Consider the following 24,150-nt stretch of genomic DNA (forward strand, 5'->3'; position numbering starts at 1 on the left):
CCCCTCGCAGAAGCTCCCAGGGTTTAGCGAACCGCGGGTAAGACTAGAGTTAAGCCAGGACCCCGGGCGGAGAAGAAAAATTACGCAGGCGCAGTGCGGCTGCCGGGGCTCACCTGTCCCAAAGTGGGCGGAGCTAAACCGGGAGCGGAGCCGGAGGCCGGGCGGGCGCGATGACGTCAGGGCTCGGCGCCGGAGAGCAATCGCGTCCCGGAAGTGGCGGCGGAGGGGAAGGCGGAGGAGGGTCTCAGTCTTACGACTTCAGAGCGGCCTTGGGAAGAGGTTCGTCGTCGGGGTGGGGCGGGCCTGAGGAAACGCTCCGGGGTCCAGTGGCCCTATCAAGTGCCTCCTGGCCGTCCCCGCCCCCTCCCCATCAACGCAGCGACCGGGTAGGTGAGGTGCCACCCCCTCCCCACCCTGGTGCGTCTGCCAACTGTGCGGAGTTGGGCGCCAGAACGCCACGGGGGCCACCACCTGCTGGCCCAGGGACCTTGGGTGTGGCCTTCTCTGGTTTGGTCCTCTGGGCCGCGTCAGCCTCCCTGACCTGCAGAGATGATGGCCCGGCCCCTGCCGGGGCAGACTTGCTTCACCTCCTCCCGTGCTCCTCGCGCCCGCCCTGGGTCCTAGCTCCGCCTGCGGGGACTTCAGGTTCCTGATGGCCCCTTTGTCACCCTCCCCTTCAAACACCCGCTTCCCCCCCGCCGTCCCAGATCGAAGCCCCTACCCTTGGACTCCCTATTGTTGCTGTGCGCCAAGGCTCTGCCTCCTTGTTTACTTAAACTTAGCGTTTCGGTAGAGTTTGAGATTAGGAAAGAGAATGAGAGCGCCTGTGGCTTTCCGCATCCGAGAAGGAAGGGAATGGAGTGTTGTGGAAGGTAATGACGGCCGCGTGGGGTGCAGGAGGAGAAAAGGGGAGGAGGGTAACGGGCAGGGTTGGTTCAGGAAGTTGTTGGTAACTGAAGGGAGCGGGGGAAAGGTTAGAGGTTGGATCCGGGCAGAAGAAAGCTCTGGGTTCCTGGAGGATGAGCAGTTGATTCCTTCATTCCGCGAGCATTTATTGCATGCCCACTGTGTGCATAAACAGTGGAAGACAGTCTCTAACCTGGTGGAAGTCAAGGTTAAGAGGGATGACTGGCAAGAAAGCACGGAGTTTTGCTTTGGTGTGATAAGTGCCGTTAGGGGTGAGTACATGATCTTTTGTGAGCATGGTAGGGTCTCCCAGTCCAGACCGGGGATGTTGGCAAAGTCTTCTCAGAGCCAAAGAGTGATGCTTCAGCTGATACCTGAAGGATGAATAGGAATTAACTAGGGAAAAAGTGGAAGAACATTTCAGGACATCGTTTCTCTTGAGACCCCAGGCTGCCTCCCACCGGTAGCCATGTGTGTTTGGTCTTTATTGCTTATACTCTTGATTGATCTGTGGAGGAAAAGAACAGTAGATGGAGAGTCAGAAGAGCAGGATTTTATACAGTTGACCCGTGAACAATGCAGGGGTTGGGTGCTGACTGCGAAGTCAAAAACCAGAGTATGACTTACAGTAGGCCCTCCTGCCATTCCTCCGTATCCACCATTCAACCAACTGCAGATCATTTAGAACTGTAGTATTTACTATTAAAAAAAAATCTGTATATAAGTGGATCCGTGCAGTTCAAACCCATGTTTTCAGGGGTCAGCTGTCTCTGGGTAACTCACTTCGCCTTGCTGAATGTCTTTCTCTGTGAAATGGGCTTTCCCCCTGTAGCCCTGCCTATCTTATAGGTTTGTTATGGCACCACATGAAATAATGCAGGTAGAAATGTGTTGAGCATTGGAAGTGCAGTGCAAATGTCAGGAATTCTTATGATTACAGGATGCAGACCTCAGAGCGAGAGGGCTGTGGACCGGAGGTGAGCCCCAGCACGGTCCCCGAGGCTACCCTGGAGTCTCTACCTGTTCCTACCAAGTTGCCGGCATTTGATCTGTTCAACTTGGTTCTGTCCTACAAGCGGCTTGAGGTCTACCTGGAACCCCTGAAGGACGCCGGCGATGGGGTCCGGTATTTGCTCAGGTACAGATTTTATTTAGAGTTACTCTAACCTGCTGGGCCTTTTGCCTTCCTGCTTTTAGTTGCACTGGCCACTTAGGCAGTGGCTGGGCTGTCCTTTCTGCCCTGCTGAGGAGCAGTTCTGGGAGGTCTACTGGGCCTCTGGGCTTATTCTTGGTCCACCCCCTATCTCAGACCCAACCCAGGAGAGGCAGGCACTGGGAACCATCTGGTCTTTCACCAGAGTTTCTTCTTTGTGGCTGGATAAGCTCGTATCCCAGGACTGCTACCTAGCCTTGACCATTGGGCCTTCTAGCTGAAGCATGCTTTTTTCTTTTTCCTTCTCTCCCAATATTAGCATAATTTATATTAAAATTAGGATGCAAACAAGTATCTATGAATAAACAGGTACTATTTTCACTAATCCTTTAGGCTTATGGCTCTCAAAATTTTTTGTTCCTATTCTGCTTTGATTTTCATCCTCGGTAAGTTTTTTCTCCTTTCAGCTCACTTTATTTCTTTTGTTAAAGTATTTAAAATTACAAATACATGCAATTCTGCTCCCAAAACACTTCTGCTTGTCTCTAAATAATAATGCTTAAAAAAAAATAACATCATACCGAACAAAATTAACAATATGATTCCTTGATATCACCCTATACCCAGTTCATATTCACATTTCCTCAGTTGCCCCAAGAATGTCATCTACCATTGTTTTGGCCCAATCAGGCTCCAAACCAGGGCCATGCATTCTGTGCAGTTATTATGTCCCTTAGATCTTTCTTGTTGAAATGGTCTTCATGACACTGATGTGCTGGAGGCTCAGCTGAGTGTGCTGGAGAATTTCCTACCTAGATTTGTCTGGTTGATGTTTCTTCCTGGTGCAGACTGGAGGTTAAATTTAAAAGTTGGAGTAGATTCAAGTTAAAAAAAAATAAAGTTTTTTTTTTTTTTTGCAAAGGTCTTGTGTTCTTAATATTGCATGGTAATGGGAGTCACATAAAACCAGCTTGTCCTAAAGAGCAGTCGTTCTTCATCTAGAGCCTGTGTGTGGCGCTGTAGGGGTTATTGACTCTCCTGAACCTGCCTGTAAAGTTGTGCAGGCACATGTGTGTATTTCTAGGGAGAAGGTCATCAGATTCTAGTAAAGACCTTCAACCAGCTCAGATGCCTGAGAGAGACAGGTTGGAGACAGGGCGAGTAGAGTTGGGTTAATTTCTCGAGGTGCTACAGAGTATTCATTCTTAACCTCAGTCTGGAAATAATTGGAACTTTATTTTTAACTCTGTCCAAGGCCCCCCGTTTCTCTTGTTTGCCCCAGAACTCCTTTAATTTATGGCATTATCCCTAGAGATGAGCTGTCAGGGTTCCAGAGCAACATTCTCTACTTTTAGATGACTGTGCTGTCAACGTAAGGGGTAGGGAGGTGGTGTCAGAAGGGGCCGGCTTTGTAATTCCATCATGACCAGCTAGCTGCGATGAACTGTGGTCTTCCTCAGGGGAGTGTGTGGGCTTCACAGGGCTATGCTGTCTTGTGTTTTCTACTGTGTATATGTGCGTGCACCTGTGCACACAAGCATGGGTATGTATATACCTGCATGTATGTGTATGTGTGTTTTGCCTTTTTGTGGCAAAGTGCAAAAGTTAAATATATCCTTAAAAAAATATCTATATATCTATATATATATCTCCTGCCCTTTTCCTATTCTGGCACAGGTCTATCAGCACTTCTTGGCACTAATGTGTTAGGATTTTTCCATTTTATGAAGTTAGAAATCTGAGGATGTGGTGGGATTGAAAAAGTTGGCTGGGGGAGGAGCACTGGGCCTAAAAAGCCCCCAGGAGCTGTGGCCTCCGAGCCGCTGGGAGATGGAGCACTGGTCTGTGAAAGTGGCTGTCAGGTTCGTTTGTGTGTTTGGTTGTTCTTTCTCAGTAAAGAGGATTTGACTTTGAAGAAGGACCTAATCTTGAGCTTCTTTGAGGTCTGAAGCCTGGAGCCGCAGTTGATTTTTAAGACTTCTCTCTTCTGGGATCGGCTACTCCAGTAAGTGGGTCTCCATGAACAGAGTGTCAATAAAGACATCAGATAGAATGGAAGAAGCGGGGAATTCCCTCGTGGTCCAGTGGTTAAGACTCTGCACTTCTGCAGAAGGCATGGGTTCAATCCCTGGGGGTGGAGGAATTAAGAAATCACGTGTTGCTCGGGCGTGGCCAAAAGAAATCTTTTTTGTTTTTTAATTAAAAAAAAAAAAGGCTTTAAATGAAAGTGACCTCAGTGGCTGTGTAATGTTTTTATTTCTGAGATGGGATTGGCCTTAGACCTGACTTTTAATTTGCTTTTGCTCTGGTAGAGCAAGTAGATGGGTCTGAGGTCTAATTAGGGTGGTGTAAGTTGGAGTGTTTGCAATTTTAAGACGAAGAGAAAGGTTATTTCACTCCCTTACTCATAACTCTCATTAAAAAATAAAAGCAGCTCATAAATTAGTTAACCTCATTTTGTAACTGTGAAATACCCCAATTAGAGCAAAAGAACATGCATTGAAGTTCTGAATACATTGCAACTTAGCTGTTGATTCTTATATTTGCCTTTCTCCTCTGAGGGCTCACCTTATATACACTGATACTGCTCTTTAGAATGTAGGTGTCAGTGGCTTTGTTATTACATCTGTGCTCCCTTTATCCTATTAAATGTGCTTTATCAAGGACTAAGCCAGCGGCATTTGCTTGAACTCAGTACCCTCACTCTGATTTTCTTTCCTCTGTCTTTGGGGGCTTCTGTGTTGCCGTTTGGTGGTGGTGGAAGCCGGGTCTGTGTTTGGTTCTGAGAGTTCCAGTTCACTTCGGGCATGTTTGCTGAGAGAATGCTAATCCTAGTTTGTCTTCATTTTTTATATATTGAAATCTTTATAATTTTCATTCCTTTGGAATTAATGTATGTTTAAAACTCACAGAAAGAAGAGAAAATGGCAGATAAGGTCAAAGAAATCCTTCACATTTGTTCACTCAATTTTCATGTTAGATGAATCTTATGCAGGAGGTGTATGTTCCTTTAAAATTAAAAAAAGAATATATTGCATACCAACTCTATCTCAGTAAATACAAAGAATAAAGGAAACCTTTAAAGAAGAATGTCATTGACACCTCTTAAAGAGAATAAAACCTTACACAACACAGGTTAAACAGAGTTATAACATTAAGAGATAATTTTATAAATTCTTCCTCCTCTTTTGGTTTCCAGAGGCTACCTTTTCTCACCCTGGGGCCTGGGGTGTGACCTCAGGTCTCTCTCCCGGTCGCCTGTCCAAGTGAGAGGCCCACTTTTCATTTCTTCCTGACTGTCTGAGTTACCTCTGAGCTCCCGGGCCTCCTCTTGCTCCTGGTTGGGAAGACCTGGCTGGAGGGGCAGCTGCCTTCAGTGACCAGGACTCTCTGTATTGCAGGTTCAGTTCAGTTCAGTCGTGTCTGACTCTTTGCAACCCCATGGACTGCAGCACGCCAGGCTTCCCTGTCCATCGCCAACTCCCAGAGCTTGCTCATGTCCATAAAGTCTGTGATGCCATCCAACCATCTCATTTTCTATCATCCCCTTCTCCTCCTGCCTTCAATCTTTCCCAGCATCAGGGTCTTTTCTAAGGAGTCAGTTCTTTGCATTAGGTGACCAAAGGATTGGAGCTTCAGCATCAGTCCTTCCAATGAATATCCAGGACTGATTTCCTTTAGGATGGACTGGTTTGATCTTGCAGTCCAAGGAACTCTCAAGAGTCTTCTCCAACACCATGGTTCAGAAGCATCAATTCTTCAGCGCTCAGCCTTCTTTATGGTCCAACTCTCACATCCATACATGACTACTGGAAAAAACCATAGGTTTGAGTAGACCGTCCTTTGTCAGCAAAGTAATGTCTCTGCTTATTAATATGCTGTCTAGGTTGGTCATAGCTTTTCTTCCAAGGAGCAAGCGTCTTTTAATTTCATGGCTGCAGTCACCATCTGCAGTGATTTTGGAGCCCCAGAAAATAAAGTCTGTCACTGTTTTCATTGTTTCCCCATCTATTTGCCATGAAGTAATGGGACCGGATGCCCTGATCTTAGTTTTTTGAATGTTGAGTTTTAAGCCAGCTTTTTCACTCTCTTCTTTCACTTTCATCAAGAGGCTCTTTAGTTCTTCTCCGCTTTTTGCCATAAGGGTGGTGTCATCTGCGTATCTGAGGTTATTGATATTTCTCCCAGCAATCTTGATTCCAGCTTGTGCTTCATCCAGCCTGGCATTTTGCATGATGTACTCTGCACATAAGTTAAATAAACAGGGTGACAATATACAGCCTTGTGTTGCAGGTGGCAGACGCCATTGTGTTCCTTGCTGACCTGCCTGGGCCTCAACGTCTTGTTCCTCACCTTGAACGAGGGTAAGAACTGCTTCCAGGGCTTTTTGTGAATGAAGGTGGAGAGGAATTCTGAGAATTGGCCCTGTATGAGGGAGCTGCTTGTTCCGCTGTGGGATCAGCCTCTCTCCGTGTCTGCTCAGTGTCAGGACACAGGCTCCTGAGAGACCCACCTGGGGCTAGAATCCTGACTGGGCCACTGGTGTGACATCAGAAGTTCTTTAATCTGTCTCTTAAGGCCTAATCATCCTCATCTCTGAATGGGGTTTCCCTGTGGCTCAAATAGTAAAGAATCTGCCTGCAATGCAGGAGACCTGGATTCAGTCCCTGGAGAAGGAAATGGCAACCCATTCCAGTATTATTCTTGCCTGGTGAATTTCATGAACGGAGGAGCCTGGCAGGCTATAGTCCACGGGGTCACAAAGAGTCGGACATGACTGAGGGATGAAATTTCATTTTCTCTGAAGGGGGATAATAGAAGTGCTTTCCTCAGAGGGTAGTTGTGAAGTACGAGATAATCTATGTGTAACACTTAACACAGTTAAAATAAGCAGCCAGTACATTATAGCTATTATTATTGTTTCCTCTGGACTAAATGCATTGACCTTTTCCCAGTTTGGTTTCCGGGGTCAGCTGAGGACATGACCTGGGGTGAAGGTACTAGGAAGGTGAACTGATGAGGCATTTTTGCCTGTTGATTTTCTCTGGCTCAGCAAATGAGCCTGGTGGGGTCTGCCAGGCAGCCAACAGCAGTGAGGGGTTTGTAGCCTGCAGCCTTTGAGGTCAGTGTGTGGACAGGTAGGTAGCTGGAGGGGTCCTGGGTAGTGATGTCTCCTGGGGACCTTTTATGAAAAGGCATGCTGTGACCCAGCCCTTTTGGTTAGAACTGGCAGATGGCTGCAGAAAAAGCCAAGCCCATCAAGGGAAGTGAGTAAAGGGCCTGGGATGGAATGTTCTGAGGAGCTGGGTCCTATCTTCATGCCTTTGTTCTATTGAATTCCCATTTCTCAAGTGTCTCCTTTGCTTCCTGTGGTTTCAGTGAGCTGAAGAATAAACCCATTTCACATAAGACCTCATCTTCTGTGTCTTAAGCGTCTTAGTAGGACGCTTTTCCACCTCACTGAAACTCAGATATCCTTAAGCTGTTAGATTTTTCTGAATATATTTCCACAGAAAAATTAGTTCAGGTGACAGATACTTAATTACTTTGTACCCACTGCTCTGTTAGCTTGCTTCCATGTTAACATGGAAGAAGTTCCTTCCTTGGATTTTATTTTTGCCTCAACATTTCTCGATCCAAAGTGGTCAGTGGTGTCCTAAATGCCAGTGGAAGGCTTCCAGTCAGCCCCTGTGACCCAAAGGTCAGAATGTCAGACATCGGGAGCTCCCCATGGCCAGATCCCGGGCACGAGCTACCTGCTGTGTGCTGTGTACTAGTAGAGGGGTTTTTAATATTTTTGAAAGGGTCTGGGGCTACGGCAGTGACCAGATGGGGAAAGTCCTAGCCCTTGGGGCCTACCTTCACGGAGAGGCCAACAGCCATGCCTGTAGTCTGCCTTGTGGTGGTTAGTTCTGTGAGGAAAACTAAAGCTGGGTTAAGAGGCTGGGGGGTGAGTGGGGAGATGCTGTTTCATACCAGGTGATCTGGGGCGGGCTCTTTTGGGGAGAGGCCTGGAGGAGGTGAGGGAGCGAGCACGTGGACATCTGGGTGGGTGGCGGCTCCTGGCACTGCTGTTTGCTTATCTGCAGTGTTGTTGCTCCCACAGGTGCCTGGTACTCAGTGGGCGCCCTGATGATTTCAGTGCCTGCCCTACTGGGCTACCTTCAGGAGGGCTGCCGGGCACGGCTATCCGAGTCTGAGCTGATGAGGAGGAAGTACCACAGCGTGAGGCAGGAGGACCTGCAGAGAGTTCGCCTGTCTCGCCCCGAGGCCGTAGCTGAGGTGAAGAGCTTGTGAGTATGGAAGGGGCCGGGAGGTAAGGGATGGTGACAGTACCAGTCCCACCACACTGAGTGCTTGCTGGGCACCGGACATTGTTTAAGGCAAAACGTGGATGTTATTTCCTTTGGTCTTTGTCAGAGTTCTGGGAGATGGCTACTATGGTTGACCTCCATTGATGAAGGAGGAAAAAGGCAAGTGACCAAGCTGGGATGGGAAGCCAGATCTAGCTGATTCCACAGTTTAGGGTCTTGACTGAGCACATGCACGCATGAGCCACTGCCCGGGTTCAAATCCCAGCTCCTCCAGTGTGACTCTGGGCAGGTCACTCAGGTTTGTTGTCTGTTAAATGAGATAAGTATAGGCCTACGTCCTAGGTGGTTGTGAAGACTAACTGGGCGTCTGGTACCCAGCAAGTGTTCAGTTAAATATTAGTCATCGTCACTGCACTGTGGTTTACACATTTAGGAGGAACTTCCTAAATGTGACAGAGCTGGAGCTCCTGAGGAAGCACCTTCAGACTGTTGGCAGACAACAGCTGTAGCAGCTTCAGTGGCTCCCGTGACACACAGCGGGGGTTCTCATCTCTTCCTGGGCAGCAGAGACATCTGTGGAGCTCAAAAAAAATTATAAACAAGTGGAGGGCTGGGCTCCTCTGAAGAAATTCTGAGTCAGTTACCTGTGGGGGCGGGGGTGCTGCATATCTGCAGTTTTTCAAAAAACCTTTTTCCTTTGAAGTGATTTTAAACTTACGGAAGAGTCCTAGGAATGGTGCAAAGAGCTCTCATCGACCTTTACCCAGTAGATCACTTATTAATGTTCTGCCACATTGGCTTCATCTGTCTCCCTACACTAAGACGTAATTTTTTTCTTCCTGAACCATTTGAAAGTAAATCACAGACATCTTGTCTGTTTGCCCCAAACACTTCAGTATATATTTTCTAAGAACAAGGACATTCTCTTCTATCTCCACAGTCCTGTAATCAGATTTTGGGAATTTAACATTGATAACATTAGCATTAGTGCCATTATCTAATAACTGTTCATGATCAAATTTTGCCAGTTGTACTAATAAGGTCTTTTATATAAATTTCTCCTGATCTGGGCTCCAGTCCAGACTCTTACGTGACATTTAGATTTTAGTCTCCTGTGACCTGGAATAGTTCCTTAGTCTTTGTTTCTCATGACCTTGACATTTTAAAATAGAACAAGTTTATTATTTTGTAGAACTTGCCTTCTCTTTGGGTAGTTTGGTTCTTCACGATTGGATTCAGGTTTTGCATCTTTGGCAGAAATGTGACGTTGTCATTGTATCATATCAAGAGGTACATGATGTCACTGTTATGGGGGATACTAACTATGATTAGTTTGGTGAAAGTTTCTCCACTGTAAAGTGACTATTTATTTTAGCCTCTAGAGTTAGTAATCTGAGTGGGGTACTTTGAGACTTCTTTGGGTAACTTGTTCCTCGTCAGACACTCACCCACTGCATTGAAACCCATGTTGGGTCTTGCTTTTATCAGTTTATCACTGTGATGGCTGCACAGGTGATCTCCTAAGTGTCATTATTACCTGACATTCTGTAAGAAAGAGCTTTTCCTTCTGATTATCTATATGAATGCAGGATTTTAAAATTTTATTCAATGGGTTATAATCCCTTACTGTGATTATTAATTTTGATCTCATTTTGTCCTCAGTTTGGGCTTTCCTGATAGCTCAATTGGTAAAGAATCCACCTGTAATGTAGGAGACCCTGGTTCGATTCCTGGGTCGGGAAGATCTGTTGGAGAAGGGATAGACTACCCACTCCAGTATTCTTGGGCTTCCCTTGTGGCTCAGCTGGTAAAGAATCTGCCTGCAATGAGGGAGACCTGGGTTCGATTCCTGTGTTGGGAAGATCCCCTGGAGAAGGGAAAGGCTACCCATTCCAGTATTCTATCCAGGAGAATTCCATGGACTGTATAGTCTATGGGGTTGATAAGAGTCGGATATGACTGAGCAACTTTCACTTTTTATATTTTATGATACAGTGGTGGTTTAGTTGCTAAGTAATGTCCTACTCTTGCGACCCCATAAACTGTAGCCTGCCAGGCTCCTCTGTCTCTAGGATTCTCCAGGTAAGAATACTGGAGTGGGTTGCCATTTCCTTCTACAGGGTCTTCCCGACCCAGGGATCGAACCTGGGTTTCCTGTGTTGCAGGCAGATTTTTTACCAACTGAGGTATGAGGGAAACCCTGTGATACAGTAGAATGTTCAAATTCATCTTCCACATTCCCTGCCTTGCTCTAGAATCAGCCATTTCTCCAAGGAGCCCTTCAGAAACCAAGATCTGGGTGCTCATTGCACAAACATGCTCTCTTTGCTTTTGATGGGGTGGGGGATCCATTTCAAAACACTCTTCAGGTCAGTCTACCTGAAACCCTGGGTGGAAACACATTGCTGTGCATCCTGGCATCCGTCTTCACAGCTCCAGTGCATCTGGGAGGTGGCACCCTGCTCCTCATGGTATAGAGGAAAACTGCATCCTTGAAAAAGTTAAGTAACTGGCCCAACACCAACAGCTAGGAAGAGACCAAAGCCGGAACCTCAGCAAGTTTTCCAAGAAGGGGCCTGAGATGTATGAAGTTTCCCCGAATTCCCTGACCCTTCCAAGGGGTTTGAAGGGACTGGCTGAACCTAGGTAGCTATGCCTGCGAAGTCCTGGGCCCTGCTGCCCTGGAGCTCTGTTAGGCCACATAGGCGGGTGAGGCAGGGTACACAGCGTGCACAAGCCCCTGTGTTGTGTCTGCAGCTTGATCCAGCTGGAGGCCCTCCTGAGCCGCCTGTGCGGCACCTGCGAAGCCGCCTACCGCGTGCTGCACTGGGAGAACCCCGCTGTGTCCTCACAGTGAGTGCCCCTCTGTTCCCACCGCCCCTGCCCTGAGGGCCCCAGGCAAAGACAGCTGCCTAAGAGCCCCCTGTCGCCCTAGCTCAGGGGAAAAGAGCCCTCTAGGCTCTTGTGTGCAGATCAGCACGTAGGCTTGTGGGCTTTAACGCCCTGCTTTGGTTTAACACCTTCTTTGCGCACTATGCTCAAAATATTTTAATAATAGAAAAATAACTCACCATGTAATCTCCCACCCTGGTATAGCAGCCGATCTCATGTTTGGATTGCCTGCTAGAGTTTGTCATAGGCACGTGGTGTCTATAGCTCAGAGTGTAGGTGAGACTCCTTTTTTTTTTTCACACTTATTGTACTATATAATTGGTTTTCCATGTTGCTACATAGCTTTAGGAATTACTTGTAATACCACACCAATATAGATAGTGATTATACTGTAATTTATGAAATTATATATTATACATCCTGTTGTGTATTTAGTCAGTTTCTACTTTTAATTACTAACCCTGTAGTGCACATTTTATGGGTTTAACTTTAGTCTTTTGAAACTTTTTTCCTTAAAATAAATTCTAGGATGGAACTATTGGATCAAGTGAAATGAATGTTTTTGAGGCTCTTCGTGTGTGATACTCACATTCGTGTGTGATACTCACAGCGACTCGTGCTTGTTTAGCCTCTCCTGGTGCCAGACACTGTGCTCAGTGCTCTCCATGGTACCGGCTCCAAATCTGTCTTGTTCCAGACTTCAGAGTCTAGATCCTGAGGAGTGATGTGTGTTAAACCCACTTAGGTGGCCCTATCCTCAGCCACCACTGCGGCCTCTAGGTGTCACTTGTGACCTGTTGGTGGTTGTAAACCCTTTCTCCCCACTTTATGTTCCCCTTGTTTGATTAGCAGATCTTGTCAGCATATTAACTGTTCCCAGAGCTACTTTTTGCCCAGACTCTCCTGTGGGTATGCCCTAAACCAGTTTGCTTCTGATCTTATGAATTTCTGATCCTGTGGTTCCTCTCTGTCGGTCCAGGTTCTATGGGGCTCTCCTGGGCACGGTTTGCATGCTGTATCTTCTGCCTCTGTGCTGGGTCCTTGCCCTTTTAAACAGCACACTCTTTCTGGGGAATGTGGAGTTCTTCCGAGGTAAGCCCAGGAGAACCGGGCAGAGATGGGGTCCGGGCTGATCATGTGTTTGCTGTGCCTGCCACCAGGGGGCAGCACCACCCCAGAGTCCTGCCTTGGAGAGGGAGGTGGGACCCAGGGGAGGCTGCTACTAGGGGTCCCTTTCCCTTCCCCAGGCAGATGAATCGCTGCCCACGTGATACGGTGGCTTCTGGGAGACGAGGGAGGGAGGTTTTCCCAGTGTTGCCACCCACCTCCAGGGTGCAGTCCCCCAGGAATCACTGCCTTGTCTCTGTGTAATCCCAGAGTACCCGTCTGCCGTCTGGTTTCCGAAGCAGTGAGGTGGTCTGGAGAGGCCTTGAGTCGCAGATGCCTGGGCCTGTACATATGTTTGGGTGATTGCTATGCTTGTTTTCTTCCCTGTGGTTGGAAATTAATTATAGAAGCCATGATTTATCGGGCACTTACTGCATTTAATCTCTCTTTAACAATCTCCTGGGGTAGGTGTTGGTATATCTGTCTTGTTTATGAGGCTTAGGTTAGGTAACTTGTTCAGGCTTAGGATGGTGACCGTTTCCTGCAGCAGAGCGTGGGTGCTGGAGGAGGCAGCCAGGTGCAGTGGTGGGTATCCCCAGAACACCACTCATTCCATCCTGTTTCTGTCTTCCGCCCCATTCTCCTCACCCTGGGCAGTGGTGTCTGAATATAGGGCATCTCTGCAGCGGCGGATGAACCCCAAGCAGGAAGAGAGTGCCTTTGAGAGCCCGCCACCATCAGATGCTGGGGGGAAGGGCGCTCTGGTGGACTGCACTCCTGCACCCACGCCCACAGAGGTGAGCACCCCTAACTGCCCGGGCAGAGTCTGGTGTGGGCAGGCTGCCTGGCCTCCCTATTACCAGCCTGTTCATACTGTATAGCTCCTGGGCTGGCCTCTTCCTTCCCAGGCCCGCCTCCTCTGAAGTGCTTAATAGTAATAACTGTGGTAATAAGGGCTATGCTATGCTTTATTGAGTGTTTACTCTGCTGTTCAAGTACTTTATAGACCCATGAGGTGCAGGATATTTCTGAGAATGAGATTATTCTCCTCGTAGAAGAGAAGGCTGAGGCACAGAGTGGTTGTCCGCAGTCGGCGGGGTCGGGAGCCAGACCCCGCCCTATGGTTCCAGAGCTCTGCTCTCAAGCACCATGTTCTGCAGCCACTGTCGGTCCTTTCGTGGCCTTGGTGCCTCTCTCTGTCCTGCTCGGTTGGAGACTGCTCTCTTTCCCCTGACTTCCTTCTTGCCGGCAGCTGTGCCATTTCCTCTGAGGCGTGAACCGCTGTTTTGAGAAACCTAGATGCTGGCTCTGGGGAGGTGGCCTCTCCCCGGGGGCAGGGCTGTCACTGCTCTGACTGTTGAAGGGTGTCTCTTCCCAGGACCTCACGCCGGGCAGTGTGGAGGAGGCGGAGGAGGCCGAGCCTGACGAGGAGTTTAAGGATGCGATTGAGGTGGGTGGTCTTCCCCGGCACCCCCAGCTGACCAGCTCAGAAGTTGGGTGGTCCTGGCGCCGTGTGGCTTCTCACATTCCAAGTCTGGGCTTTGAGAGTTCTCTTACGTCCAAGTGAGAAGGTGAAATGTGCCCTGCGCTCAGACCCACTGGTTGAAAGGCTGCCACCGAACGTCTGCCCGTCCTCTTGCTGACCTTGGCGTCTGTCCTGGGTGCCCAGGGCGGGGGTGGCTCTGCAGGCCTCTGGGAAGCGCCCTGCTAGGGGAGGTGGGCCGTTTACTGCCTTGGCTGGAGACTGTGGGCCTGGCGCCTTTGATGTGGGGCAGGCAGAGTTGGAGGAGGGCATTGCCCCGGTCTCTTCTGAAGGATGAGGTCCGTCAGATGTCCCTTTGAGGGGTGAGAATGGGAGGCTGAAGAAAGCAGTTGCATGGCCAAGTGCTGGGTTGGAGAAAGTTCAACAGTCTGCCTGGTTTTAGGACAATGGTTCACACTGGTAGTTTGCAGAAGTGTTTTATTTGGCACGCAAAGCTTTAATTTTTTAGCCGATATTTAAAAATTGGAGAGACTATAGTAAAAACTCTGAATTTTTCAGTTTTTCTAAAAACTCAGCAGCTCTGGGAGCCCTGAGTCTGCAGTGGTCAGTGTAGCTGAGGAGAGACTGTCTGCTTCAGAGAAGTCACATAATCCGCACCGATTCCTGTCATCCCTGGTCACGGAGTCCTGGTGGCATTCGCCATTTATTGTCATGTTTGCTCTATGGCTTTTTTTAAATAGGAGGAATTCACTCTTTATGACTCTTGTGAAGTGGGGGATGCAGGAAATGGAGGTCTTGGACGTTTCCTCCAGGCCTACGGTTTTCACCCAGCTGGCTGTTACTGTAGCCTCATCCGCATGGGCGTTTCCATTTTCCACTGCTGAGATTTCTCCAAAACCTGAATGTACGACTGTGGACTCTTAAGTTGTGACTCTTGAGTACACAGCTTCTCCCCGGCTGATTGATGTTGGGATCCTTAACGGGGTCTCTGTTAACTTCGCCCTTCAGTACGTGCTCAGAGTCAGTGTGGTAGCACTCCCGTGCTTCCTTTCGCTTGGGGAACCCCTCCCGGCACCTTCCTTCTTGCTATCTTCTCTCTGTTTTCTTTTCTTCTCCCCCGCACCTTGGGAGGCAGGAGACCCACTTGGTGGTGCTGGTAAGTAGGAGCCTTGGTGAGGTGGGCAGGGGCTGAGGGGGTTGAGGAAGGGTGGCTGAGCCGAGCTCGCCACGCCTCGTGGGGTTCGCCACGCATGCAGGTCCCAGAGCTCTGTCAGGAGGGGACAGGACTGGAAGGAGCTGTTCCCGCAGGAGGATGACGAGGGGGCCCCGTGCCCGGCAGAGGACGAGCTGGTCCTGCAGGACAACGGCTTCCTGAGCAAGAACGAGGTGCTGCGCAGCAAGGTGTCGCGGCTCACTGAGCGGCTCCGCAAGCGGTACCCGACCAACAACTATGGTATGCCGGGGGAGGGCGGGTTGGAGGTGTCCTGGCCATGGGGCAGAGGTGCGGCGTTCTGAGGAGGAGAGCTGTGTCCATGGCACCCTAGGGAGGTAGCACAGGCACAGCGGGGCTGCGAGGGAGGGAGCACGGGTTCCTTCTGGCGTCTCTCCTCATTACTTCTTGTGGGAAGATGAGTTCAGTTCTGGAAGCGCTCCTCTGGGACCACGGGGCAGTGTGGTCCTGAGGCAGGTGGAGCCATGGCAGGCGGTGGAGCGTGCGGCTGAGTGAGGGGTCTGAGTGTCTAGGTAACCCCATTGCTGCCAGGTGACCTTAAGCAAATTATTTCACTTCCCCGTGCCTCAGTTTTCCTTCTGTAAAAGGGGACTGTTGCTGAAGCTCCAATACTTTGACCACCTGATGAAAAGAGCTGACTTATTAGAAAAGACCCTGATGCTGGAAAAGGTTGAAGGCAAAAGAAGGGGGCGGCAGAGAATGAGATGGTTGGATGGCATCACCAACTCAGTGGACACGAATGTTAGCAAACTCTGGGAGATGGTGAAGGATGGGGAAGTCTGGCGTGCTGTAGTCCATAGGGTCGCAAAGAGTCGGACGTGACTGAAGACGCGACTGAACGACTAAACAATGACAAAAGGAAATAGTACAAGTTCTTATCTCACAGGGTTGCTGTGGGTCTCAAGAGAGATAATGCTTATGAAGTGCTGGCACATTGCTGGCTGGTTCATAGTGAGTGCTTCATAAGGGCTGCTTTTATCACGGGAGGCCCTGGTCTTTCCCTCAGGTGCCTAGGCACTTGTCTGGATCTTTCCAGTCTGATTGGAAGCAAATGGAAGGAAACACTGTCTTCTGGGGATGATAGAGCCCCGGCTTCCCTTCTCCCCAGCCAAGTCCATAGATTGGCCAGTCCTCATTATACTGACTGAGGGGTGGATCCAAGAATGTGACCTTGGAGAAAGGTGGACTTGATTGTCCTCGAAGCTTGGAGGGACTTCTCTGATGGCTCAGATGGTAAAGAATCTGCCTGCGATGCAGGAGACCCAGATTTGATCCCTGGATCAGGAGAGTCCCCTGGAGAAGGAAGTGGCAACCCACTCCAAGATTCTTGCCTGGGAAATCCTATGGACAGAGGAGCCCAGAGGGCTCTGGTCCATGAAGTTGCAAAGAGTCAGACACACTGAGCTGACTAACAAGCTTGGAAGCCTGGCTCTGATCAGAAGAGCGTGAGCCAAGCCAGATGAAGTTATAGCTGGAGCCTGGACGACTGGAGACTCGGGTCTCCCTGGTCCTGAAGCAGAGCCTTGCTTCTGCCTGTTGTCAGCAGACAGGGAGGAGGATGGGCTGGCTGTGCCATGAGGTCTGGTGGGAGAGAGTTCCGAGGAAGCCCGTGGGGTTTATCGTGAGGTATTTGACCTGGGCGCTCCAGGGCCTGCCTTCCTGCTCCTGCAGCGACCAGGGCAGTTGACTCCTGAGCGTTAGACATCCTGGGACACCCTGTTTCTTTCTGCTCTGCGAATGCCTCCAGGCATTCAGGATCCCTTCCTTTCATTTGTGATGGTTGCTGACTGCTGCCGATCGCTCTGTGTCCAGTGCACTTTCACATACGCCGTCTCACTTAGTCCTTAGAAGCAGCCAGGCTTCAGAAGTCCCAGATGACATTACACCAGACTTAATGCTCTTGTTCTGGCAAACCATACTTTTATATCTGTGAGTTTTAAATAAAGCCCCTTAGATGCTCCCATTTTACAGGTGAGGAACCTGAGGTTGAAAAGAGTGACTTGGCCAGTCTTCAGCCAGCACGCGGTTGAGCTGTAACTCAGATCCACCTTATCTGATCTCACTCACTTCTTTCTAGCTCACCATCTTCCCTTTGCCCTGGTGTCTGAAGTGCCCCAGTTTTATGCCTATCCCATTTCTGTATTTGGCTTTTGGTTCAGATAATCCCTACCGAGATGGGTGAAGTGTTGTCAGGTTCCCACGAGGATGGCGAAGCCAGAAGACAGTTATTCTCCTAAGCCCCACTTAGCCCTCCACTCTTAGGACTGCTTGCTGTCCCTCCCTTGAGGCATCGTCGGGCTCTTGGCTGTGAGGGCAGGTATAGCAGCTCTGTTCTGGGGTCTGTGTCCTGAAGGGCTGGGTGAGTGAGCTGCTCTGGGGGCCGTTCTGTTTTGGCTGCCAGTGGAGGGAGGGGGGTCCACGGGAGGAGTGAGGAGGGCAGGCTGCTCATGAGCCTCTCCGTGGCCTCCAAGTGGGGGAGTCCTACTGGGAAGAGCCCACTCTGTCCTGGAGGCTCTGTGCCCGTCGCCCTGGCAATGGTCTCAGGCTCCTCTGCTCTCTCTGCCCCTGGGGCATCTCACATGATGAATCAGGACCTCTGCTAAAAACAGGCAGGAAGAATTGGTAGGTCTTGGCAAGGAATAGGGGTGCTCTCCACATGCCTGCCTGAGCTGGTGTCAGCATGCAGAACTGGCCCTGGCCCCAGCCCTGTGTGGTGCGTGGCTGTTTTGTTAGCCCACGTGACTGCCTTGGGGTGCTTGGCCCTGGTACTCCTTACAGTTGAGAGGGGCCAGAGTGCCAGTCTGTGACCCAACTCTTTCCTCCCAGCCCACGCTGCTTGCTGAGGGGAGGCAGAGGTGGGCTGCCTTGCCCTGATTTTTAGTGTTGGGAGCAGAGTCCCAGAGCAGCCTGTTTGCTGGGGTGGCGCCACCCGCTGGCGGTGTGCCGAGCTCTTCTGTGTCCTTTGCTCTGCCTGGGTCGTGAGCTGACTGACAGCAACAGCATCTGCCTTACACCCACTGGTGTCAGCTTTCTCCCTGCTCGAGCTAGGTCCCTGTCCTCCAATGCAGGCAGTGTGTCCCCATTTAGTGAGAGCTATGGGGGACTCTGGCTGGACAGCCCGAATCTCTTTGGGCCTTTGTGTGAGGATGAGGCCTGGTGCTCTGTGCCTGGCCAGACAGGTGGTCCTGGAGGCCTGGCCATGTACCCTGAACCTAGTAATTGCTTTGATCGGATCATCGGAGGCCTGCAGGCCCCAAGTTGTAGAAATGTCCTTCAGTAGTCTTGTCTCCTTCCGGGTTTTTCCAGGACCCAGCCCAGCTCCCTTCCCTCCCACAGCCTTTGGCTGGGCTCTCTGGTCCCCTGTTGTGAACACCCTCCTGCCTCATCTGGACCCCAGCCTTTTCTCCCCTGGCTCAGTGACCCCCATCTGCATGGAGATTTCTGTGCTGAATTGTGGTCAGTATTTCTGGCGGCGCCCTTGGGACTTCCTTGTTCTCATCAGGAGCTTGTTCTCATCAGTTTCTGCTTCAGGAGCTTGTTGGAAGTCATAATGGCCCAGCGTGGCCTTTCCTCCCCTCCATCCTTTTGGGTTTTTTCTTTTGGCTGCGTGTATGCCCTTCATCAGACTGTGTCATTGTCGCAGCCCACCTTTCCCTTCTTTAATTTTCCTGCAAGCATGGGTGGGCAGCGAGCACAGCTTCTGTTAAGTCCCTTTGCCCTGATGTAGTATCTGAAGGCATGATTGGGGGAGTTCCCTGGCGGTCCAGTGGTTAGGCCTCCACACTTCCACTGCGGCGCACGGGTTCAGTTCCTAAACAGGGAGCTAGGATCCTGCATACTGTGCGATATGGCCAGGAAAGGGGAAAAGAAAGGGCAGTCCTCTCTTCCCCATCTTCATCTCTTCTTGCACCCCCGTTGCCTCCTCCCAGCTGTTTTCTAAGTTGCTGTTGCTTCTTCTGCTTAAAACCTGATCTGAAACCTTGTGGTCCTGTTGTATCTGGTCGCTTAGGCAGGATCTCTTCCCCTGGTGGTATCCACCCTGGCCTGCCCACCACACACGTGCCTGCACCTCTTGCCCTGTGAGTCTTCTTGGTTGGCACCTGGTTCTGAACTTCACCTCTTGTCCTGCAAGGCTTCTTGGTTGGCACCTGGTTCTGAACTTTACCTCTTGCCCTGCAAGTCTTGGTTGGCACTTGGTTCTGAACTTCTGTCCTAGAATCTTCAGATGACAGGAAGCAGGAGTCTGGTGTTCAGGAGGTGTTTCTCCCTCTAGCTGTGGGCAGAGTGTTTGTAAGAAGATACTTTGGAAGGGATCGTGTCAGGCGGGTTTCATCTGAGATCATCGGAGCGATGCCTGTTGTCAGGTCCCTCCCACCTTGGTGTCATTTCAGGGGGAGGTTCTGCTGGATGCTCTTCTATTTGGGCTGGACCTGCAGGTGGGGGTGGAGGTCTCTAAACCCCGGGTGGGAGCAGGGGCGGCAGCTGTGTGTAGTCTGGGACATTGGTTTTTCCTGCGTGGTTTGAACCTCTCCTCTGGCTGTGGACTTTGCTCTTTGCTGCCAGCCAAGGAGCTGGGCTGGGTTGGTGCCCGTAGTGTCCCCGTGAAGAAGACCCAGGAGCAGGTGAGAGTTGAGACGTTTGGACTGGGTCAGAGCTGAGCTGCTGCCTCTGTTTCTCAGGGAGCTGTACAGGCTGCTCGGCCACCTTCTCAGTGCTGAAGAAGAGGGTAAGTCTCCTCGAGGGTGCTTTTGCTGGGGACTCGGGATGAGTTGTAGGGGAGTAGTGCCGTGTCACAGATGAAGTCTGACTCGTTGGGCCACGTTAGGCCTGGGGTCTGGTCGGACGGTTACTCGAAGGAGCAGGTTTCCCCTCCCTTGTGTCCACGCCTTCACCAGCCTTCCTGTGGGATGTCCCTTCTGGTCTTAGTCCTGCCCTGCTCAGGCACTGCCCTACTCGTAGAGTTGTCCCCAGTGTCTGGGGGTGGGGATCGGAGACTGACCTTGGCTCTCATCCGCAGCGGAACTGCAGTAACTGTGGAAACATCTTCTGCTCTCGGTGCTGCTCCTTCAAGGTGCCCAGGTCCTCCATGGGGGCCACAGGTGAGTGGTGCAGGCTGGGGGTCGAGGTCTGCCTCCCTCTTCTAAGAGGGGTGCTGCATGTGGGAAGGAGCCAGGGTCAGTGAGAGGTCCAGGGAACTCGGGGTTTCCTCCATCTCCCATTAAGGAAGGAAAAATGGAAATATTTGCTGCATGGACAAGAGCATATGTATATAATGTATCTGAATTATGAAGTCCAGTAGTGAATACCAGTGACCACTTCACTGCAATTAGAAGATAGAACGTGATCAGCCTCACCCGGCTCCCCAGCTCCACGCCTGCCTTCCCCAGGGAGACCACAGTCCTCAGTCTCATGCTTTTTATTTTATTAAAAACATTACCAAGGCAATGAGAAAGAGACTAATTTCTTTTCCTTCTATAAAAGCCATACATACTCATTGTAAACAAAAGAAAAAACCAAAGAAAGGAAGACATTCCTAATCTATTTCAGAAAGAATTGTTAGGTGTGGACCCGTCTGGGTCATTAATGCCATCACACATGGGATAAATTCATATGCATGTGCTTAAAAAAAAGGGAGCATGTATTACAGACTGCTTTGTAATATGTTACAATGTTAAATTGAATGTGTTTATTTTTTCATTCTTCTGGTCATGCTAGTAACATATGCTTATTCTAGAAGATTTGGAAATTACTATACAGAAGAAGAAGGAAGAGAAAAATAATCTTGTAATCTTACCACCCAGAGATAATAACCACTGTTAAAACATTTTGGAAAATTTTATCCTGGTATTTTATTTTAAAAAGCATTTTAAAAGTTATTCTTTTGGTGCCAAAATAATGTCTAACGCATAGAATATCTGGGAGAGGCTTGCTGTTGGCATGGTCACTCTCGGAACCCCCAGGTCCCGTGGAAAGAGAAGTTTCTGAGGGCGAGTGCGTGAGCTGGGACAGTGAGCTTGTAGGCGGGGGGAGGGTGGTCTGTGTGGGGCTTGGGGTGGGGTGGAGTGGGATGGGGAGGTGGTTCCAGTTGGAGGGGCAATGAGCCAGAGGGCATGAGGAAGCATCTCACCAAGTTCTTCCTCCTTTTCAGCCCCTGAAGCCCAGAGAGAGACTGTGTTTGTGTGTGCCTCGTGTAACCAGACCTTGAGCAAGTGAGAAGAGGGGCCAGGGTCCAAGAGGCCGCCTGTCCCCGGGGCCAGCAGTAGACCCCGCTCTCCCCACCCTTAGCCTTGGGCATATGTGGTCTGAATGCTAGGTAGGCCTTGCCTCCCTGCCCCCGCTGTCTGCATCCGGGTTCTGGAGCAGTCCTTCACTCCTGCGGATGGCCAGTAGTGGTTGCTCCTCCACCAGGACTGGCATGTTTGCCCTGCTCTGTTCTGGGTGTTAGGGAACTCAGGGCTGGGTGGGAAATAGAAGTTAGAGGGCAGCAGTGAGCCAGGCCTGATCTGGACTGGTCTTCTGGCATCCCTGCATGCCTGGAGTTCTCTGAGGCTGGAGGTCAGAGGTTGGGAAAAGCGCTTCTTGCCCCGCTGGGTGCTAGGCCAGGCCCTTGCCTGCCCAGAGCCTGCAGAAGGGCGTGCACCGTGTCCCAGTTCTGCTGTTGGAGTATTCCTGCAGGCCTCAGGAGCTCTTCGTTTCCCCGCCAGAGGGCATGGCCAGGGCTGTCAAGACCAAAAGTACTTCTAGAAGCAAGGTCAGAGTTCCCAGATTCTCTCAGAGGAGGGCCTGGCAGAACCCTTCAGTGTTAAGCAGAGCAAAACACGGGGAGCCGCAGCAGCTCAGAGGCCTCAGCCCCACCTCGCAGAGACCCTGGCTTACAGTCTCAGCCCACATGTTATCCTAGTGTTTTCAGCTCTGCCGGGAAGATGCTGGGCACTCAGTCATTCCTGCTCCCCATTTTCAGAGCCTTGGCCACCCTCCTCTGGCCTAGAGCTACCGCTTCCCTCACTGGCCCCTCGTCCCTTGGAGTGAGTGTGAGGCCAGGTAAGCTCAGCAGAGGTCCTGAAGCCCTTGACCTCTGGGGGCCTGGGAAGTGTGGGGTCTCGCTAGGCTGGTCTCAGATTCCAGGGCTGATCTGTAGTAGGGCAGCCTCAGTTACGGGATAAGGCCACCTGGAGTGCCCATCCCGTCTGCAACAGTTTTGTCTTCACCCTGGACTCTTAAGGGCTCAGTGTCTCTCCCTAAGCCATGAGCGGGCTCAGGCACCCCTTCCTTCCCCAGGAGCTTCCTTGCCTTTTTGAAGTATTTATTTATTTATTGCATGATTCCCGGGAACATGGGGCACAGGGAATGGGATCAGGAAGATGGGGGCCCTCTCCTGCCCTAGGGTTCTCCCCTGGACTCATGGGCTGCCTGGGACTCAGAGCCTGGGAGGTGGAGACGTTTCTATACTCTCAGCTGGGATGTGAGGAGGCAGGCTGGGAGTCAGGGCTCATCCTAGGCCAGCTTTCTTTCCCGGCCAGCCAGTCTAGGAGCCAGGGGCCTGCCCCATGCCCAGAGGGGCAAATCCCTGGGGAGCCAGGCAGGCCTTGGTAGACCCCCTTCCTCAAGCTCCTTGGTCCTGTTGAGATATGAGTTAAGTGCTCATGCTTTATTTACACTGGAGAGGAACTACAAGGATGTCTTTGTATATGGAGAATTGTCAATAAAAAGGCCTCAAGCTTCCTATGTTTTCGTTCTGGTCCTTGCCTGCCCCCTCTCCCTGAGGCTAGAGAGCCAGGTGCCCCCCAGTGCTGGCCAGGTTTGCAGGCCTGGGCTGTGTCTTCAGGACGGGGCGGAGGGGCCACGGAGGCTGAGGTCGTGTGTGAGCTGGGGTTGGAGGAAAGCTGTGCCTTGCGCAGGAGGTGCTCAGCGAGATGCCTGTCGGATTGACTTGAGGTGCCGTCTTGTGACCACATTGTGAGGGCCAGGGCTTGGGGTTAGGACCAGGACTCAGTAAATGCTAAGCCACACAGGCTTTAGAATGGAAAGATTTTAGCTAATCCCTCTGAGAAAGCAGGAAAGGATCAGCTCTGGGGGAGGCTGAGAACCAGCCAGAAAGAGGATTGGCTGTGAGATGGGAAGTGGGAGCAGTGCTCTAGGGGTAGGGGGTTGGTAGGGGGGTGTTTGTTTGCTGGGCACCAGGCACCACGAGAGGCACTTCATACACATTATTTCATTTAATCCTTAAGATGGCCCTATGAGGTAGGTTCTGTTTTTCTTCCCATTTTACAGAGGAAGAAATTGAGGCCCAGGGAAGTTAAGTGGTGGCTGCAAAAGGTTTGGCGTGGAATCTTGCAGAGTGGTGTCTTCAGACCGTAGGCCTGAGGCAGTAAAGGAGGGGGCAGAGGGACTCTGCCTTGGGGTCGAGGTCAGGTTGCAGCCACATCCTCATGACCCCGTGCACGTGCACCTTGGATGGCGATGCCTGGGGAGTCCTTGCACTGAGGCCTCGGTCTGGGCCCTCCCCCTGGTATGGCAGAGCCCCAGCAGCTCCCAAGGAGCCCCAGGAGGCAGGGAAGCAGCCAGAACCTTGCTCTGGCAGTTTTTACAGAAGAGCATGTTCACAGTACTTAGTACCAAAGTGGCTTCAGCAGCTTGGTAGTCCAGAGGAAATGCTGGAGGAGTGGAAAATAGGGTCTTTGAGCAAAAGAGCACAGAGTGGTAGCACAGGCCCAGGAAGGAAGTTCTTCTCGTGGAGGGCATGTGGCCCGGTTGGTCACTTGGAGGGATACTTGGAGTTAATCCAGTCCAGCCCCTCACTGCGGGAGCCACACTGTATCCGCATGAGCATGCGGTTCCCACCACATTGGAGGATGAAGCCAGAGGGCTTTGCTCAGAGCCGGAGCAGTGTGCACTAGCCAGGGAGCATCCCAGCGGCAGTAAAGGCAGGTGCTGTGATGGGCCAGCTCCACACTTGGCCTATTCTACATTGACTGCACCCACGCTGGAGTGAGTTGCTACAGGGAGGGGCTTGCCCCAAGCCTGTCTGTGCTGCTTTCCTCATCTGTAAAGTGGGTGGAGAGTG

The 24,150-nt window shown here is 50.8% G+C and overlaps 1 protein-coding gene across 22 annotated transcripts; it reads left to right on the top strand.

Annotated features, from left to right (window-relative positions):
• Nucleotides 1-198: 198 nt before the first annotated feature.
• ZFYVE27 (zinc finger FYVE-type containing 27) lies at nucleotides 199-22,811 on the top strand. Of its 22 annotated transcripts, none has more exons than XM_086379463.1 (13): nucleotides 199-390; nucleotides 1,847-2,044; nucleotides 6,353-6,423; nucleotides 8,166-8,352; nucleotides 11,131-11,226; nucleotides 12,245-12,357; nucleotides 13,030-13,169; nucleotides 13,751-13,822; nucleotides 14,991-15,011; nucleotides 15,164-15,308; nucleotides 19,766-19,812; nucleotides 20,104-20,185; nucleotides 21,235-22,811. In XM_086379463.1, the coding sequence occupies exons 2-13, from the start codon at nucleotides 1,848-1,850 to the stop codon at nucleotides 21,297-21,299; spliced, it is 1,236 nt and encodes a 411-aa protein (XP_086235589.1). In that variant the 5' UTR covers nucleotides 199-390; nucleotide 1,847; the 3' UTR covers nucleotides 21,300-22,811. The 22 variants fall into 22 exon arrangements, 19 of the variants coding, with proteins under 19 accessions (XP_086235589.1, XP_086235588.1, XP_086235591.1 ...); XM_086379462.1 differs by having other exon boundaries at nucleotides 199-386; XM_086379465.1 differs by having other exon boundaries at nucleotides 199-279.
• Nucleotides 22,812-24,150: the final 1,339 nt, after the last annotated feature.

The sequence above is a fragment of the Bos grunniens genome, chromosome 26 (genome assembly GCF_055505025.1).
Source record: "Bos grunniens cultivar Pamir isolate PY7600 chromosome 26, Bosgru_T2T1.0, whole genome shotgun sequence".
NCBI classification, from domain to species: Eukaryota; Metazoa; Chordata; class Mammalia; order Artiodactyla; family Bovidae; genus Bos; species Bos grunniens.

Bases quoted from the DNA above. Each gene is read 5' to 3' on its own strand.
- ZFYVE27 (XM_086379459.1), top strand. The intron at 2,045-6,352 runs GTACAGATTTTA...CTTGTGTTGCAG, and splicing joins GGGGTCCGGTATTTGCTCAG to GTGGCAGACGCCATTGTGTT. The intron at 15,309-19,765 runs GTATGCCGGGGG...TCTGTTTCTCAG, and splicing joins GTACCCGACCAACAACTATG to GGAGCTGTACAGGCTGCTCG.